General features: G+C 43.1%; 1 protein-coding gene across 3 annotated transcripts in view; it reads right to left on the bottom strand.

Annotated features, from left to right (window-relative positions):
• The window catches only part of LOC137413500 (nuclear receptor subfamily 5 group A member 2-like), a 234,607-nt gene that overhangs the window by 61,897 nt on the left and 154,657 nt on the right, over positions 1 to 18,053 (bottom strand). For all 3 annotated transcript variants that reach the window (XM_078767528.1, XM_078767527.1, XM_078767526.1), the window contains exon 6: positions 3,633 to 3,780. In XM_078767528.1, the coding sequence (XP_078623654.1) occupies positions 3,633 to 3,780 (148 nt within the window). The remainder of the gene's footprint in view (positions 1 to 3,632; positions 3,781 to 18,053) is intronic.

The following is an 18,053-nucleotide window of genomic DNA, read 5'->3' on the forward strand; positions in this document are numbered from 1 at the left end:
GCATATGTTCAACAAAATCCATCATAAATAGACACACACAATCATGATCTGTATCACTAAATGCCATTTTTACCTCCACCACCGAAGGTGCATGGATGTTATGTTTTAATTTTCACCCATATCTGTTTGTCTGTCTGTTTGTTTGTTTGTTTGTTTGTTTGTTTTTGAACAGAATACCTCAAAACGTTGTGGAGGGATTCGAACGAAATTTGGTGGACAGGTTTGGTATGTGACAAGGACGAAAATATTAGATTTTGGTGAAGATCCGAATCCAGATCTGGATCTGAGAATTTTTTAAGTGATTCTTCACCATTGATAGATAGGGATAAAAACAATATACAGCACGGTATTTCAAAAAGTTCTGGATGACTTATGTCAAAACTTGGTGGATGAGTTGGTTTGGTGACAAGAACAAGGCGATTAGATGTTGGTTCAGGTCCGAATCCAGATCCGACGTATCAGTGGGACACAAAACGTCAACTGTTCAGCCTGGCGGAGGTTACCTGGCGGACCTGGCGGATTCTACTGAGTGCCATTCCAGTAGAAACTGTTTTGTAGTACTTTCGTGTTTTAAGCTTGTATAAATTAGTTAAGACTAATTTTGTGAATATAAATTTGGAGGAAGGTTTCATCTGGGGTTCAGGGAGGAGCTTGGGGCTTGTAAAGTTAGAATGAAGTACTAATATTTCTGGTGAAGGCCAGTGTCGATCTGCATTGGTAGATAGGTAGAACAATCAGTGAAATCAACACAACTTGGATTGAAGTATACTAACTGCCAGTGGAAAGCAAGGTGAAGCTTATGTTTCTGGTGTTAACCTTTCGTAGAAGTAAAAGAGAGGGTTCGCTCCTATGGATTGTTCTGGTGATTTCACCAATTGTAAAGCTAGTTTCAGCTACAAATTCAAAAGCATTTTCCAAACATGTGAAATATCTTCGATGACCCTTGAAAAGTTATTAAAATATATAGACCGATTAATTTTAATAAAAACCTATCAATGAAATTTCACTGTGCTGTTGTACATGTACATTCATAATGTCCCAGAAGCAGTTTAAATGGCAGTATTTTATGGCTACCATTTCTGCCTGCTTGGATAATTCCCATCAACGCAGATTGCTGTCAGTGTCAGGCAGGTCAAGCCTCTAGTTCACAGCCCCATGGATGAAATCTTTTTTTTCTTCTGCCCAGTAACCTTTGCGACCAAACGCCCCTGATATCACGCTGACCCCCAGCTTGAAGGTCAAAACATTTCCAATCGTATTGGCCTCCGGGGGTCGCTAAAAAGGATGTATTTGTTACCTCTTGCAATCATCCTGTTCATTTCTGGTCAAAATTTGTAATTTTCTACAAGATATATAATTTAGCCTGGGTGATGCTTGAGGTTACGAATTTCCTAGTTACGACTCTCCAAGGACCTGTATATTTAGGACTACTTGATCTCGAGGGGGCCGAGTAATACAAAAAGGCCAAAAGGGAAAGGAAGTGGTGAAAGGGTGGGGAATTTGGGGGTTTGGGGGGAAGGTAATATGAAGAGATTGAATTGCAGCTTTCATATTGCACAAGCATTGGAGTTTCATGCAAGAAAGTTAAATTACATCATAATGCAGACTTAGAGAAAGCATAACCCATGATTGAACACTGAATGAATGAGACCGCGTGGTCAAAAGACATTTGAACGATTAATTGTGTTACCGTATGCAAGGACCAACAAATGTATTCATAATAAGATAATGTATTATTAATTCAAAACCTTGATATACAAGTATAAGATAATATAAGGTAATGCTATAGAAGGGATGATGAGTAAAAGTCCAAAGCCCAAAATAAAGTAAAAGTCATTGACTGACTCATTAGGAGTACTTTAATGCAAATAGATATTAGTATACTATAAAGAGCAATCAGAGATTGCAGACCCTTGCCAGGACGTGTTTTTAGTGGTTTTAAGGCGTTTGTGTTAAAACAAATATGGTGGCCGAACCACGTGACCGAGGACATCATCATTTTTTTTTTCTTCACCAGTTTATCCATAGATGACACTCAAGAAATTTCATCTTGATCGATGAAGTTTTGTACTTGTCAAATTATGACGTCATAGTGGAGGAACCTATGACATCATAATTAATATGTTATTCCACATGGAGAGTTCTTTACAATGAGCCATGTCTCAATCTTTTCTATGAAGTGCTTTCGGAGATATAGAGGTGCAAGGTGTTTCGTTTTTTCCAAGATTGCACCCATATCACGTGACCTATGACGTCATAATTATGATTATAAATTTCTACAGGAGGAGGCGTACCTATGGTGAAAATTTCCTGTCAATCGGACCAATGGTTGAAGAGAAAATCATATTTCTTCTATGCGGACAAACAGACAAACAAACAGGCAAACAAGAAGATGTCATGCGGAGCACTATACTTGCAAAATCGCCCCCTCCTCCCCCAAAAGTTTTCCATTGATACAGCAAATTGTCCATTTCATCAAGCTTAAAATTGACGATCTTGATCAAAGCTCGGGTCAACAGGATGAAAAGTGACAATTTTTCAGATGAAAAATGATGATTTTCGAAGTTTGACCTTGAGTTGACCGTTGACGTCTTGACCTCAAAAATAGTTGGTTTCCCAATTCAGTGAGGCAATATGCAAATGCTGTTCTATTTTCAAGTCAATCGGATGAAAATTCATGGCTTTTCAGATGAAAATTGATGATTTTGGAAGTTTGACCTAGAGTTGACCTTTGACCTTTTGACCTCAAAAATAGTCGGTTTCCCTATTTAGTGACTCAATGTGCAAATGCTGTTCAATTGTCAATTCAATCGGATGGAAATTGACAGCTTTTCAGATTTAAATTGATGATTTTGGAAGTTTGACCTTGAGTTGACCTTTGACATTTTGACCTCAAAAAAGTATGTTTCCCAATTTATTGACTCGATATGCAAATGCTGTTCAATTGTCAAGTCAATCGGTGGAAAATTGATGGCTTTTCAGATGAAAAGTGATGATTTAGAAAATTTGACCTTAAGTTGACCTTTGACCTTTTGTCCTCAAAAATAGCTCATTTCCCAATTTAGTGACTCAATATACAAATGATATTCAATTTTCAAGTCAATCGGATTTAAAATGCCGATTTTAGAAATGTGCCCTCCAGATGACCTTTGACCTCAAAATCAATAGGCTTTTCAATTGGGACGACCTATACAGCTTGGTGAAGTTTCGTGTCGATCGGTTTAGAATTGTGACCTGTAGGCCGGTGACAAATAAACAGACAGACAGACAGACAGAATCACAAACGCAACCGAACAATATACTTGAAAAATCTTTGATTTTGCAAGTAACAAACGGACTTAAATGCAATACCCTCTCCTCTGGCGAAGGTAATGAATAGGTTTCTTGTAGCACCATGGTGCCTCCTATCTGTGAATGATAAACAATGATTGCCCATTATTTGAGCTAAATAATTACAGACCATTGTGCTAGGCTTCTCACCAATGATAAGTTTAAATGCCATTAATTTGAAACCCATATTAAGTACGGTAGTGATAGCTCCGGGGGTTCTGTGCCCAGAAGGGACAGGTAACCCAGAGCGTAACCACCTTGATGAGGGAACATGAAGGATTTTGCAAAAAGAAACAGCAAACCTGGGCTGAAAAGCAGCAGGAATTTCAGACAAACGAACTCCCGGCGGTCAAGGCGCAGAGTAAGGAGTCGAGACACCAGCTCTTGGGATCGGGCAACAAGTCCCGTCAGCGAGGGCCCAGCTTGGCTTCCGATCACTGCCAACTCCACCTGAGGAGGCAGGGAAATGCCAATGATGTGTGAATGCGAACCATTGGTGAAAATTCTAACGAGTACAGTGATTTACCTGATTGTGAAATGTTGTAATGTCACTTATATATTTATCTTTTATTTTTGTACGAGCAAAAATACCCTGCGTTGCCGGGTAACGGGAATATGAATGAGAGAATATGAATGGAGGAGAGGAGGAGGGGAAGGGAAGGAGAGGAGGAGGAGAGAGGGAAGGGGGAGAGGAAGGGAGAAGGGGGAAGGGAAGGGAAAGGGAGAGGAGAGGGGGGAAAGGTGAAGGCGGTGGAAAGAAGGGTGGGGAGTGAAAGGGGGAGGGGAGGGAGGAAAGGGGTAGAGGGGAGGGAGGAAAGGGGTAGAGGGGAGGGAGGAAAGGGGTAGAGGGGAGGGAGGAAAGGGGTAGATGGAGGGGAAGAGAGGGAGGGAAACACTGAGGAGAAGGGAGGGCAGGGGAATGAAAAGGAGTGGAGTGGGAAGGGGAGAGAGGAAGGAGGTTGTAGGGGAGAGATAAATGAGGGAGGAGAGAAGAAGGAAGGGTGGAGGGAGAAAGGGGGAAGATAGAAGGGAGGAGGAGGAGGAGGAAGGGTGGGGGAGCAAGGAGGGGAGAAGAAGGGAAGGAGGGTGGAGCGAGAAAGTGGGGGTGGGGGGAGGGAGTGACTACATTGCAGAAAAATGTTAGTCAATGAAAAAATGGTACGTTAAAATAAAAAAGGAGCTCTGTCTACTGTGACGCCATGGCTTGCAAAAGCAGCCTGAATAGTGTTCACCTCGTTAAGCATATTCAAAAAGGGTATTATAACACACCCAAACTTCCCCGGCCTTGTGATTAATTAAATAAGTACACAGGCATTTCTCACTTCATTTGTGGAGCCCTCGCCAAGCGGCTTAAGCACTCCAGCAAGCACTTCAACAAAATTGGTGATAAGGAACGGCTGGCTTGGCAAGTGATAGCAAGCTGATTGCTTCTGGCTGAAATGGCCGAGGAATTTTAAAAAGAGATCGATTTCAAGCAGCAAATCATGTGGAAACCAATGAGAGCAGACAAATTAAAAAAGGGTGTTATTACACACCCAAACCTCCCCGGCCGTGTGATTAAAAACAAAAAGGGAGCTCTGTCTACTGTAACGCCATGGCTTGCGAAAGCAGCCTCAATAGCATTCACCATTCGACAGATTTAGTCAATTTTGTCAGATTTCACTCCAGATTTGGACATTATTTACTCTACAGCATCCAATCCTCATATCCGAATCCAGATTTTGATGAAATGCTTCAATTATATAATGATAATCGATCGTGTTTCCAAGGCAAGGCACGTTTGAGTAGGCCGAACCAAAATAGCGGCTTCAGAACCCAGCAAGGTGCAGTGGGCTGACCAAGATGGCGGGCCGCCATATTGATATTGGTAAGCCACCACAATGGGTTTTTTTTCTCGTTAAAACAACGAGCCTCGTTAATCATCTTCAAAAAAGGGTTGTGATAACACACCCAAACACCCATTTTTTTCATCCTTGCAATCTTTTGGAGGTCCAGGTGAATGCATGCAACGTTTGGGGCCGCTAGGTATCATGGTTTTGGAGTTATGGAGTAGACAGACGGACGGATGGACACTGCCTTTTATTATTATAGATATATCGTTTTATCACTTTTGAAAACGCAGGCATCAACTGTGTCCGGGAACCCTGGCCAAATTTGAAAGTCCTGCATTATATGGTCTGCAAAATTATTCTTCCAAGTTATCATTGTGTTGAAGAAGATATCTGGAACTGCAGAGTTACATCTCTTCAAACCAAGGTTGAATGTATTTTACAAAATGTTTTGCTTGAGGACCAACAGCAATATTTCCCTAAATCATGGATCATGCCGTGGGGAATGTAAAGCAATACGACAAAAATTCCCATTTTAGACGTAAAGAAAAGCAACTCTCAAATTTCAAAAACTGAGAATTACTAGATCTGATTTGTTTTTGTCATTTTGCATCCTTATATGCAGAAACCACAACAGAAATGACTGGGATGTTCAATGAGTCGCTTTAATCCAGGATTGTACATTTCATTTTTATTATAAGGATGTGAAGTGAAAATCTCAATGATCATCATCAAGCTAAAATACGCAATTTGGCGTCTGTCTGTCTGTCTGTCTGACCGCGATATAATAGGGTAGTTACTTAATCCAAATTTGCTCAAACTTGACAGCAGGACTAAAGGTCACATGACGGAGGTCGTAGCGACTTCATTTCCTCCCCTCCCCAAAGAGGTTTTCTGCCTTGGGCAAAATTTATGTTAAGGTGTATATCCATGTTAAGATAGCTTTATCATGGTGTTTTTAAAGACCACATCTAATAACAAAAGTACCGCTAAATGGGGTGAATAGGGACAGCAAGGTGAATAGGGACACAAACTGAAAAAAAATTCGGAAACTTTTTCGCTGAAAATTGCTAACCACACTGATTTGTTGATATTTGGGTTGAAAGTGTTCTCTTGTTTTTTTTAAAAGCAACTTATAGTCCCTATTAACCCCATATATGGGTTAAATAGGATTTTTATGGCTGTCCCTATTCACCCCGTTTTACGGGTGAATAGGGACAGTCAGTAATACAAAAAAATAATAATCAAGAAACAATCCTGAGTTTCCAACTTATTGCTAAATTGATAGCTCAGATGGATGCACATAATATGCACCCATAATATAAACCACGGTGCCAATGAAAAAAAAATGGGATAAAAAGTTTCTCCAAACTTCCTATTTCTTGATTATTATTTTTTTGTATTAGTGACTGTCCCTGTTCACCCATAAAACGGGGTGAATAGGGACAGCCATAAAAATCCTATTTATTCCTATTTAACCCATATATGGGGTTAATAGGGACTATAAGTTGCTTTTTTTTTAAAAAACAAGAGAACACTTTCAACCCAAATATCAACAAATCAGTATGGTTATCAATTTTCAGCGAAAAAAGTTTCCGAATTTTTTTTCAGTTTGTATCCCTATTCACCTTGCTGTCCCTATTCACCCCATTTACGGTAATAACAACATATAACAACATATTGGATAATCGCATCCAATCTTATAGTTATATCATTAATAATTGTATTTATATCGACCCATCCATGTTTTAACGTGACACAGGGATATGCATTTGCGAGGGCTATAGACAGGCCTCTTTCTTCCTCCTTCTATTGTGCTACCACAAGCACCCCCTTCCATAGCCCACAATTCACAGACCATATAGGTTGGTAACCATTGCACATTTTAGATATAGTATTTAATTCAGCTTCTCCTCTTTCCAGACACAGCAAATGCACAGCTTTCCAAACACAGCTTCAATTCAGTTCCTTTACCTCTCCAGACACATTTGAGATGTTAGCGATCCTTATACTAGGCCTACTCATAATTTCACCATTTACAGTTTCTTTGGTTGCCCATGTTTTACACCACACACAGACACCTTAATTAAACACCTGCACCTCACACGAATCACACAGCACAAGGAATAACATAAGGAATAATGAAAGAGAAATTTATGGCTGCTCTTCCTGATCATGAAATCTGTGTCCTGGTGCAACTGCAGGCACTGGCGACCATACATCAGGTTCCTGAGTGCACGGCCAGGATCAGCTTTTTGTGACGTTATGGTGACGGTACATCAGGTGGACGTTCCCAATGAGGAAGACAGGCCAGGGAAATGAGGAATTGCCAGGATGTTTAAGAGGGATTAGCTAGCAGCTGTCCGCTTTGACAAAATAAAAATTTGCAGCAGGAAAAACACAACAGAGCAGTCCAAGACCGCTATCTTGCCAATCGGGTTCAAACCCGAGGGGGGGGGGGGCATGGATTGAGAGATGCTCTATCCAGATTTCTAAAGGGGTCCTTCATGGGTACCGTAAAAATGGGGGGAATAGGGACAGCAAGGTGAATAGGGACACAAACTGAAAAAAAGTTCGGAAACTTTTTTCGCTGAAAATTGATAACCATACTGATTTGTTGATATTTGGGTTGAAAGTGTTCTCTTGTTTTTTTTAAAAGCAACTTATAGTCCCTATTAACCCCATATATGGGTTAAATAGGAATAAATAGGATTTTTATGGCTGTCCCTATTCACCCCGTTTTATGGGTGAATAGGGACGGTCACTAATACAAAAAAATAATATCAAGAAACAATCCTGAGTTTCCAACTTATTGCTAAATTGATAGCTCAGATGGATACACATAATATGCACCCATAATATAAACCACGGTGCCAATGAAAAAAAAAAATGGGATAAAAGGTTTCTCCAAACTGTCCCTATTTCTTGATTATTATTTTTTTGTATTAGTGACTGTCCCTATTCACCCGTAAAACGGGGTGAATAGGGACAGCCATAAAAATCCTATTTATTCCTATTTAACCCATATATGGGGTTAATAGGGACTATAAGTTGCTTTTTAAAAAAACAAGAGAACACTTTAAACCTAAATATCATCAAATCAGTATGGTTATCAATTTTCAGCGAAAAAAGTTTCCAAACTTTTTTTCAGTTTGTGTCCCTATTCACCTTGCTGTCCCTATTACCCCCATTTTACTGTAGTTGTTTTCAGGGATGGAGAAGGGGCTACACCCAGAAATACTGCTGTGCCCCACTCCAGCACAGATATCCTCATGGGTCATACGACCCTGAGGTCAATGGGCTGCCTCACCGAGGGACAAATAGGCCCGAAGGAGTAAAGCTCGGACTGGGGGATGAAGGGGAAATGGAGGCACAGCTGTGATTGCTTGTATATACCCAAGGCTATAACAATGCCCTCCAGTGCCGAGGCCCTGGTAATGGCCAGGTGGGCAACGAGACCAAGGCACAAGGACTGTCTTGGGCTAGTGGAGTCGGAGGGTTTGCAGGGGGCTGGAGATTTACTGGTTGGTCACACCCTTGTGTACACCAGCAAGTCCATGGTCGTGGTTCATCTGCTCAACCTGTCCAATGAGCCACAAACCTTGGGGGCGAGAGCGGCTGTAGCCAGGTGTAGTAGGGTCATAGGAGTGACCAATGGTAGTGGGAACACCAACTTACCAGACCAGCTGAGTGCTGTGCCAAAAGGAAGGGAAGGGGAATGATTGGCCTGAAGGGGTGATGGAGATGATGGCACACTCTGGAGAGGGGTTAACTCTGGACCAGGTAGGGACATTGTACAACATAATTGGTAACAATTTTTGTTTTCTCTCTCTCTCTCTCCTGAGGATGTTGGATGCAAGAATCTTGTCAGACATCAAATTATTCTGCAAAGAGCACGGTTGAGAGAGTGTACCCTGGCGAAGTTCATCCTGTTGGACAACCAACATGCTGACTTCCTCTCGCCAAGAGGAAGGAGACTGAGGAACAGGTGGGCAGTATGCAAAAAGCATGTATTATTGAACCCTCAACTAGTCCTTGGGTGTCACCCATTGTCCTGGTGAAAAAGGACAGAACCACAGTTCTATTATGTGTGGATTATCACCACCTTAATCATGTGACACTCAAAGGCTCCTTCCTATCCCCTGCCACAAATTGACGATACCCTCGATATGATTGCAGGTTAAAAATGGTTCGCATCATTCAATTCAAAGAATGGTTATTGGCAGGTGGAGATGGATGAGGCTGGGAGAGAGAAAACAGCATTTTCAACCAGAAAGGGCCACCAACAGTTTGTAGTCATGTCCTTTTGGTTGTGCTATGCCCCCGCAACTTTTGAACATTTTATGGAGCGTGTCCTCATTGGGCTACCATGGCATTGCACCTGCCTGCTATATTTGGACGACATACTGGTGTATGCCACCACATTTGAGCAACTTTTGTTTTTTTGAAGGTACTAGGATGGTTGAGGGGTGGGGTGTTGAAATTTAACTCTTGCAAAAGTGAAATTTTTCGGTGACAGGCGACTTAGCTGGGTCACATGATCAATGAGGATGGGTTGGCCACATATCCCATGAAGATAAAAGCTCTTGAAGAGTGGACTTCCCCAGGAATGTAAGAGAGGTAAGAGGAGTTTTAGGCCTTTGCTCTTAGGACATGAGATTGACGGCAAATTGCAAGAGCTTTGCATAAATTTACAGAGAAATGAGCCAAATTTGCATGGTCAGAAGGTTGCATGGAGGCATTCAATCACCTCAAACTAGGTCTGGTGGAGGCCCAAATTTTGGCATACCTAACAGATGATGGCAATTACATCCTAGATATGTAGTGCAGGGTGTCATGTAATGTTTTTGATGTTATGGATTTTTTTTGCCACATTCTTTGAACTACTGTTTGTATAAGCATCCTTATACCTTCTTATACCTTAAATAGCAGAACAAGATTCGTTCCTTTTTTAAAAAATAACCCCTATGGTGGCCATCTTGTAGATCAATATGGCCGTTGTTTTACGTTTTATATATCTTTGCACCTCGAACACATAAAATGACGATTTTTTTTTCCTGCAAATTCTACATCTTTTGATATGGAAAATCCAGTAAAAACAAGTTATCGTTTTTTCAGATCAATGAAGAATCCTTACCTGTAGTCGATTTGGATTTTCAAATGGCTGCCAAGGCTCATTATTAACTTTTCATTATCAACATAAATAATGTGAGTTAAAACTTTTCATTGGCCATCCCTGCAATTCTGGCCTTGCAAATATCATATATATATATATATATATATATATATATATACCCCGCTGTTCATGGTTCCACTATTCACGGTTCCACTATTCACGGAATCCGTGTATTCGCGGTTGATAAAATGCGCATGTTCGTGGAAAAATGTCCTGCAAATTCGCGGTTTATTTTTATTTTCATGGCCGTGTTCCGCGAATTCGCAGTTTTTCAATGGCGCAAAAAAAAAATTCACAAGTCGCTTGTGACTTTCACATATATACATACATACATACATACATACATACATACATACATACATACATACAAAATTTCAAAACACACCTGGTCACAAATGTGCCTCACTGACCGAGTCCTCAGTCGAGGTCCTCAACATCATCCCCTTTTGGCCGTTCTACCTCGATACGGTCAGCTAAGGTGGGCCAGCAGGGGCACATGCGCCTCCACATGCAGCAGCTACAACCGGATGCATACATAACCCCACCCCCAGCCAGTGAGAACACAGACTACAACAACAAAACCGCCTCCACTCCCAGAATCCACAGCCCCTCACCCACTCACTCACACACCAGAAAAACCACACCTAACCAACCGACCACCTACCCTTATAACATGCACCACTCAAACATAAACACATTCATGCAAAACCATATCCACTCCTGCAACACACACACATACCATTCACACATTTCTCTTCCACGCTCAGTCACTATCCCTTTAGACTGAAATGAACCACCACCCACAACCTCAACCTACACCGTTTTTTTTTTTGGTTGTTTTTTTTGTATACTGAATCGAGGCTCGTGAAAGAGCTAAAGTTTTGTCGACGTGACTCCATAAACTTCCTCCAAATCCAAAGTTAGCCTTTCAGGGCAACCTGGACCACTCTGTCACACATCCTCCTTCTTTCTGTACCACACACTCTAAGCCGAGCAAGAAATGCAGAAAAAGAATTGGCAATATATCCTCTACACCCTACCTCAAATGGCTAACATGAAACTCGCCAAACCTTCTCCTGACAGTCTACCTCCAGCTCACTGTACTTTCTACTCTTCCTCTCGTGCACCTCCTCAATGGTCTCTTCCCAAGGTGCAGACAATTCCCCGAAGATGACTTGTCTTGTTGCACCTGACCAGATGACAATGTCAGGCCGCAACCTTGTTACACAGATCTCCTCTGGGAATACCAAATTGTGCCTTTGGGTCTGCCAACCACAAGCATCTTACAGCCCTCTTGCTTTCCACCTCCTGCTCTTTCCACATCTTACCATTTGGCCCTCTTTGACAAACAACACCACTCCCCCATCGGTCTCCTTCACCATTTTTCTCTTTTTCCTTTTTTCTTTCTTTTTTTCTTTCTCTTTTTCTTTCTTTCTCTTTCTTTTTTTCTTTCTCTTTCTCTTTCTCTTTCTCTTTCTCTTTCTCTTTCTCTTTCTCTCTCTCTCTCTCTCTCTCTCTCTCTCTCTCTCTCTCTCTCTCTCCCTCTCTTTCTCCCTCTCTTTCTCTCTCTCTCACCTGATCATGCTGCCACTTGTATCTTCCTGCTGCCAATGCTACTGAGCATGCACTCAGTGCATGCTGCACCGTTCCCAAACCTCCACACAAAGAACATCTCTCCCCCTGCAACAACCCCCACAATCTCAAGTTTACTGGTGATGGAAGCACATCATGCATTGCCTGCAATAGGAAACTCAGCAATATTGCCTCCATCCTCCAAATCTCTTGCCACTTCAATGTCCTCACCTGCACACCTTCACACCTTTATATATATATATATATATATATATATATATATATATATATATATATATATATATATATATATATATATAATGGTATCTGTAATCCGGTTCTCCACCCTAATGAGCGGACAACATGACGTCATTGCCATGCACGTCCGCCTTGCCTGCAAAGTTCCAGAGGAACTGGCGGTTCTCCACTGATGATATGAAGGTGGCATAGTGACTGATATAAAAACCGAAAGGGTCACAGAGTTACAAGTGTATGGAAGCCTCACTGCGTTGCCCTGATGAAGCCCCAACAAGGGCGAAACCAGGTCGGTAACTGTGAGTTTTGCATGCACTTGTGACAGTATCTGGATTTATAATCCGTAATGACGCACTGCCAGATGGTTCCTCTGGAACTTTGCAGGCAAGGCGGACGTGCATGGCGATGACGTCATGTTGTCCGCTCATTAGGTTGGAGAACCAGATTACAGATACCATTATTAGTAACTCCCAACCGCAACCAGGTCGACTCCATATGATGAGTGGATACCAGAGATAACGTCACCGCGTGCACGTGGCAGGCGGTGCGTATCGCTCCCAGCAAGGTGCAGCAGCAGCTGTATGGGACACCTTGCTGGCGGTTCTCCACTGATGATATGAAGGTAGTCGCATAGTGACTGATATATATATATATACACTACCAGTCAAAAGTTTAGGAACACCCAACATTTTTTGATATTTCACTTGTGTTGTTTTGATATTTTAAACGTGCAAAATGAACATAAGATGTGAACAAAACTCTTTCCAAAGATATATCTGCTTATCTACTGATAATATATTGTGCTTCAATGCATCTTTCTTGTGTGAAACAGAGATATGAAGCTATTTTTGAAATAGGTCGAAAAGTGCAATACTAAATCCAAACTGAAACGCGACGTTAATGTTATGAACATTTCATCACTGGAGCAAAAACTGTTTACAAATACTCTGCTCTGTGTGGAATAAATATTTGTGCTTAGTTTCTTCATCACGTGCAATGTCTATTATTGGAAGATTTTGCAAAAATGTTCACAGAAAGGCCAGCCATACAATCTAATGAGTGTTTTTGTCTTTCAGATTGCATAAACATGGGTGCCAAAGCTCAGCAAATGCCAGAAAATGACAGGCAATTGTAACTTTGAGAAAAGAAGCACAACCCCTGAGACAAATAGCAAAAAAATCACAGGTGTCAGTAAATGCAGTTGCTTGTGCCATTAAACGACAAATCGAAACTGGTAAAAATGTGGATCAAAAAAGTTCTGGTCAACCAAGAATCACAGCAGAATCACAGGAGAAGTAATCCGAGTCACCAGTCTGTCTGCACAACAGAGGTCTTACAGCACCGGAAATTAGAGCCCAGCTAAACAATTCCAGCATTGCAACTGTTTCAAGGCCTTCTTTTCTCAAAGTTACAATTGCCTGTCTGTTTTTCTGGTATTAGCAGAGCTTTGGCACCCATGTTCATGCAATGTGCCACAGTCTTACCAAAGATATATCTGCTTTCTTATGACTGGTGTAAATCATGACAACAAAGCAACTCAGGTACAGTCATTATCCTCAGCTAATATATATATTATAATAATAATAATACATTTATTTTATATAGCGCTTTTCAAGAAGCCCAAAGACGCTTTGACAGAGTACAAAAAAACAAGTGCAAAACTAGAACGGGCACTCGGTAGAGCGCATACCTTCGCCGCAGCTACTGTTCTGTACTTGGCATGGGAGTGTAGGGAACAGAACAACAAAAATACGATTTTGACCTTTTCGTGACCTTGACCTTGACCTTTGACCCGATTGCTCCCAAAATCTAATCAAATGTGTCCCGTATAATAACCAATCATCCCACCAAATTTCATGCAATTCGGTTGAATACTTTTTGAGTTATGCGAATAACATACACACACACACACACACAGACATACAAATAAATACACAGCGATCAAAACATAACCTTCCGCTTTTGCGAAGGTAACGACAAAAATCAAGAGGTAAATAATCAAAGCAAAAGGAAGGAGAAGGAGAAGAGATAGTCAGGGGTTAAATGCTGTGGGTTAAATGTTGAATGCAGTGTTGAACAGGTGGGTCTTGAGTGATGTTTTGAATGTGGTGAGTGAGGAGGAGTCTCTGATGGTGTGACGAAGTGAGTTCCAGAGGGTGGGAGCAGTGATGGAGAAGGCCCTGTCCCCCCAGGATCTGAATTTGGTCCGCATGGGGGGGGGGGGGTCAGGAGGTTGGTACCAGCAGAGCAGAGGTTGCGGATGGGAGTGTGTCTGGAGAGGAGGTCAGTCAGGTAGGATGGGGCCAGGTTTTGGAGGGCTTTGTAGGTCAAGAGGAGGATTTTGTACTGGATTCCCTGGGGGATGGGGAGCCAGGGAAGCTTGTAAAGGACCGGGGTGATGTAGTCACTGGTCCGGGAATGGGTGAGTAGATGGGCAGCGGAGTTCTGAATGTATTGGAGTTTATTGATGATTATTGAGGGTGAACCAAAGAGGAGGCTGTTGCAGTAGTCCAGACGGGAGGTGATGAAGGCGTGGATGAGGGTTTCTGCAGCCGTGGAGGAGAGGGATGGACGGAGACGGGCGATGTTTTTCAGGTGAAAGAAGGCTGTCTTTGTGATCTGCTTAGTGTATTTGTCGAAGGAGAGGGTTTGGTCAAAGATGATGCCAAGATTCTGGATGTGAGGGGAGGTGGATACTGGGAAACCGTCGATGTTGAGAGCAAAGTTATGGGTGGATTTGGTGAGCGTTTTTGGGCCAATGATGATTATTTCAGATTTATCATAGTTAAGTTTGAGGAAGTTGATTTGAAGCCAGGATATTATTTCAGTGATGCAGTTTGTCAGGATAGAGTGGGTGGAGGTGGAGATGGACTTGGTGGAGATGATAAGCTGGATGTCATCGGCGAAGCAGTGGAATTGGAGACCATGACGGCGGATTAAGTGACCAAGGGGGGACAGGTACAGGATGAAATGGAGGGGGCCAAGAACTGAACCTTGGGGGACACCTTGGGGGAGGGGAGCAGTGGGGGATTTGCAGTTATTGATGGAGATGAACTGGCATCTGTCGGAGAGGTATGATTTGATCCAAGAGAGGGCAGTGCCGGTAATGTTAAAGGTGGTTTCAAGTCGGGTGAGGAGGATGGTGTGATTGATGGTGTCAAAGGCAGCGCTGAGGTCGAGGAGGATGAGAATGTTGAGGTTGCCAGCGTCAGAGGAGAGGAGAAGGTCGTTGGTGATTTTGAGGAGAGCAGTTTCAGTACTGTGGTTGGAGCGGATTTCCGGATTGGAATGTTTCATACAGGTTATTGGCAGAGAGGTGATGTTTAAGTTGAGTGGTTACAGCACGTTCCAAAACTTTTGACAGAAAGGGTAGGTTGGAGATGGGTCTGAAGTTGTTTAGGATGTCAGGGTTGAGTCCAGGTTTTTTCAGAATGGGGGTAACAGCAGCAATTTTGAGGGATGGTGGGACGATGCCTGTAGACAGGGAGGAGTTTATTGTTGCAGTGATAAGTGGAGAGAGAGCAGGAAGGGAGGCCTTGACAAAGCTGGAGGGGATGGGGTCAAGAGTGCAGGTGGCAGTTTTCATTCCTATGAGGAGTTCAGAGAGGTCAGTAGGGGAGACTGGGGAGAACTGAGACAGGGGTTGGCAGGATAAGGGGGGGCAGGTGGTTTGAGGGGGAGCAGGTGCGGTGGTGGTTAAGCTGCTGTAGATGTTGTCAGTTTTGCTTTGGAAGAATGAAAGGAAGGAGATGCAGTTGTCTACTGTGAATGACTGGGTGGTGGTGTCCAGGGGGCTGAGGAGTTTGTTTATTGTAGAGAAGAGTGCTTTGGGGTTTCCAGAGCCAGAGTGGATAATTTGAGAGTAGTAGGCGGAGCGGGCGCGGGAGAGGGCATCTTTGTAGTGTTGTAGGTGGTCCTTGTAGGCTTGGGAGTGAATTGTGAGACCTGTTTTATTGCGGAGTCTTTCAAGTTGGCGAGCACGAGTTTTCATCAGGCGGAGTTCAAAGGTAAACCAGGGATCAGAATGGGTGAAAGAAACTGTTTTGGTTTTCACGGGTGCAAGCTGGTCAAGGCAGGAGGAGAGAGTGTGGTTGTAGTAGTCAGTGAGGTCAGAAGGGGTGTGGAGGTCAACGAAGGGAGAAGTGGACATTTTTTCAGAGAGGGTGGATGAGAATGAGGTAGGTGAAAAAGCGTTTAGCTTACGGAAATTGATAGTGCGATAATGCCTTGGTGCTGGGGTGGGGATGTTGATGGTCATAGTGATGGCTAAGTGGTCAGAGAGGGTGAGGTCGGAGCCAGAGAGACGGTGCAAAATTAATCCAGTAGAGCAGACAAGGTCCAGAATGTGCCCACGGTTATGGGTAGGAAAGTTGACATGTTGAGTGAGGTTAAAGCAGGTGAGTAAATCAGTGAAGTCAGTGGTTATTGTGGAGTCAGTGGAGTCCATGTGGATATTGAAATCACCAAGGAGGAGGATTGAGGGGGAGAGGGAACAGAGCTGGGTCAGAAAGTAGGAGAAGTCAAACAGGAATGATGGGTGTGGTTTGGGAGGGCGGTAGACGACAGCCATGACTGACTGTGTGTGACCAGAGAGTTTAAAAGCCAGGTGTTCAAATGATGGAGCAGATGAGATGGAGATGAGGCTGGTCTTGATGTCCTGTCGGTGAATTACGGCAATTCCACCACCTCGGCCCTCCGAGCGTGGTTTATTGATGTAAGAATATCCATTGGGTGTAGTGAGGTTGAGTGAGAAGTAGTCCAGAGGTTGTTGCCAGGTTTCAGTGAGACAGAGAAAGTCCAGTTTATTTTCCAGAATGTAGTCGTTCAGGATGAGGCTTTTGTTGTTGAGGGACCGGGTATTGAACAGGGTGAGCTTGATGTTGCTTTGTTCGGTGGGGATGAACTCAGGTGATTAGGGTTTGCAGACAGGAGGTGCGATCGTGTGCATTGCTGTGACCAGGTGCGCTGGGACGATGAGTGGGAGTGCGCTGAGCTGACCAGAGTATGGGAATGAAGTGACCTGTTTGTAAATAAACAAACTTACGACCGGAGCCTCTATGAATGTATCTGGGTCGTCGCAGGAGTCCGTGGGATTTGATTGCAGAGATGCATGATGGGGTGGAGTGAGTATTGAGCAGAAGAAGCCTTGCGGCGGAGTACCTTAGAGCCATGCCAGGCATGAGCGAAGGGACGAGTAAGAGGCCAAGGTTGAGGAGGACGAGTAGGCCTTGCCGCAGCGGCAAACGACCGCAGCCGCTAATCAAGACAGCAAAGGCCGCAGCGGCAAACGACCGCAGCCGCTAATCAAGCAAACCAAGACCGCAGTGGCAAACAGCCACAGCCGCAAACAACGGCCACAAACAACGGGAGCGGGCCTGAGGAAACAGTGGAAGAGCCGGGCAGGCGGAGCCAGGAGCAGAGCCGGGACCAAGCAGAGGGCAGACCCAATGGCCAAAAAGCCGCCACGACCACCAGAAAAGCAGACTATATACAATGACCCAGTCGGAGAAGCGGCGAACAAGTAACGCCAGCGTCCTCTCCAGACCGGACCGGAAGCGGCAGCCGAGTAGGTGAGGAATATTTTTTATATATATATGTATACACATACATACATACATACATACATACATACACATATATATATATATATATATATATATATATATATATATATATATATATATATATATATATATATATATATATATATATATATATATATATATATATAATCAACGAACATAACAGCGTGACGAGCGCTGTCCAGATATCCTGTGGACCGAAGTCCTAGACCAAAGCGTCACCTCCGATATGTTCGTTGATTATTATCCCCGCCGATCGCACCGCACCCCCTGGTTTTGGTTTGCACTGGTGGGAACGATGGTCTGTGT

Source organism: Myxine glutinosa, chromosome 13 (genome assembly GCF_964187855.1).
Source record: "Myxine glutinosa chromosome 13, kmMyxGlut1.1, whole genome shotgun sequence".
NCBI lineage: Eukaryota > Metazoa > Chordata > Myxini > Myxiniformes > Myxinidae > Myxine > Myxine glutinosa.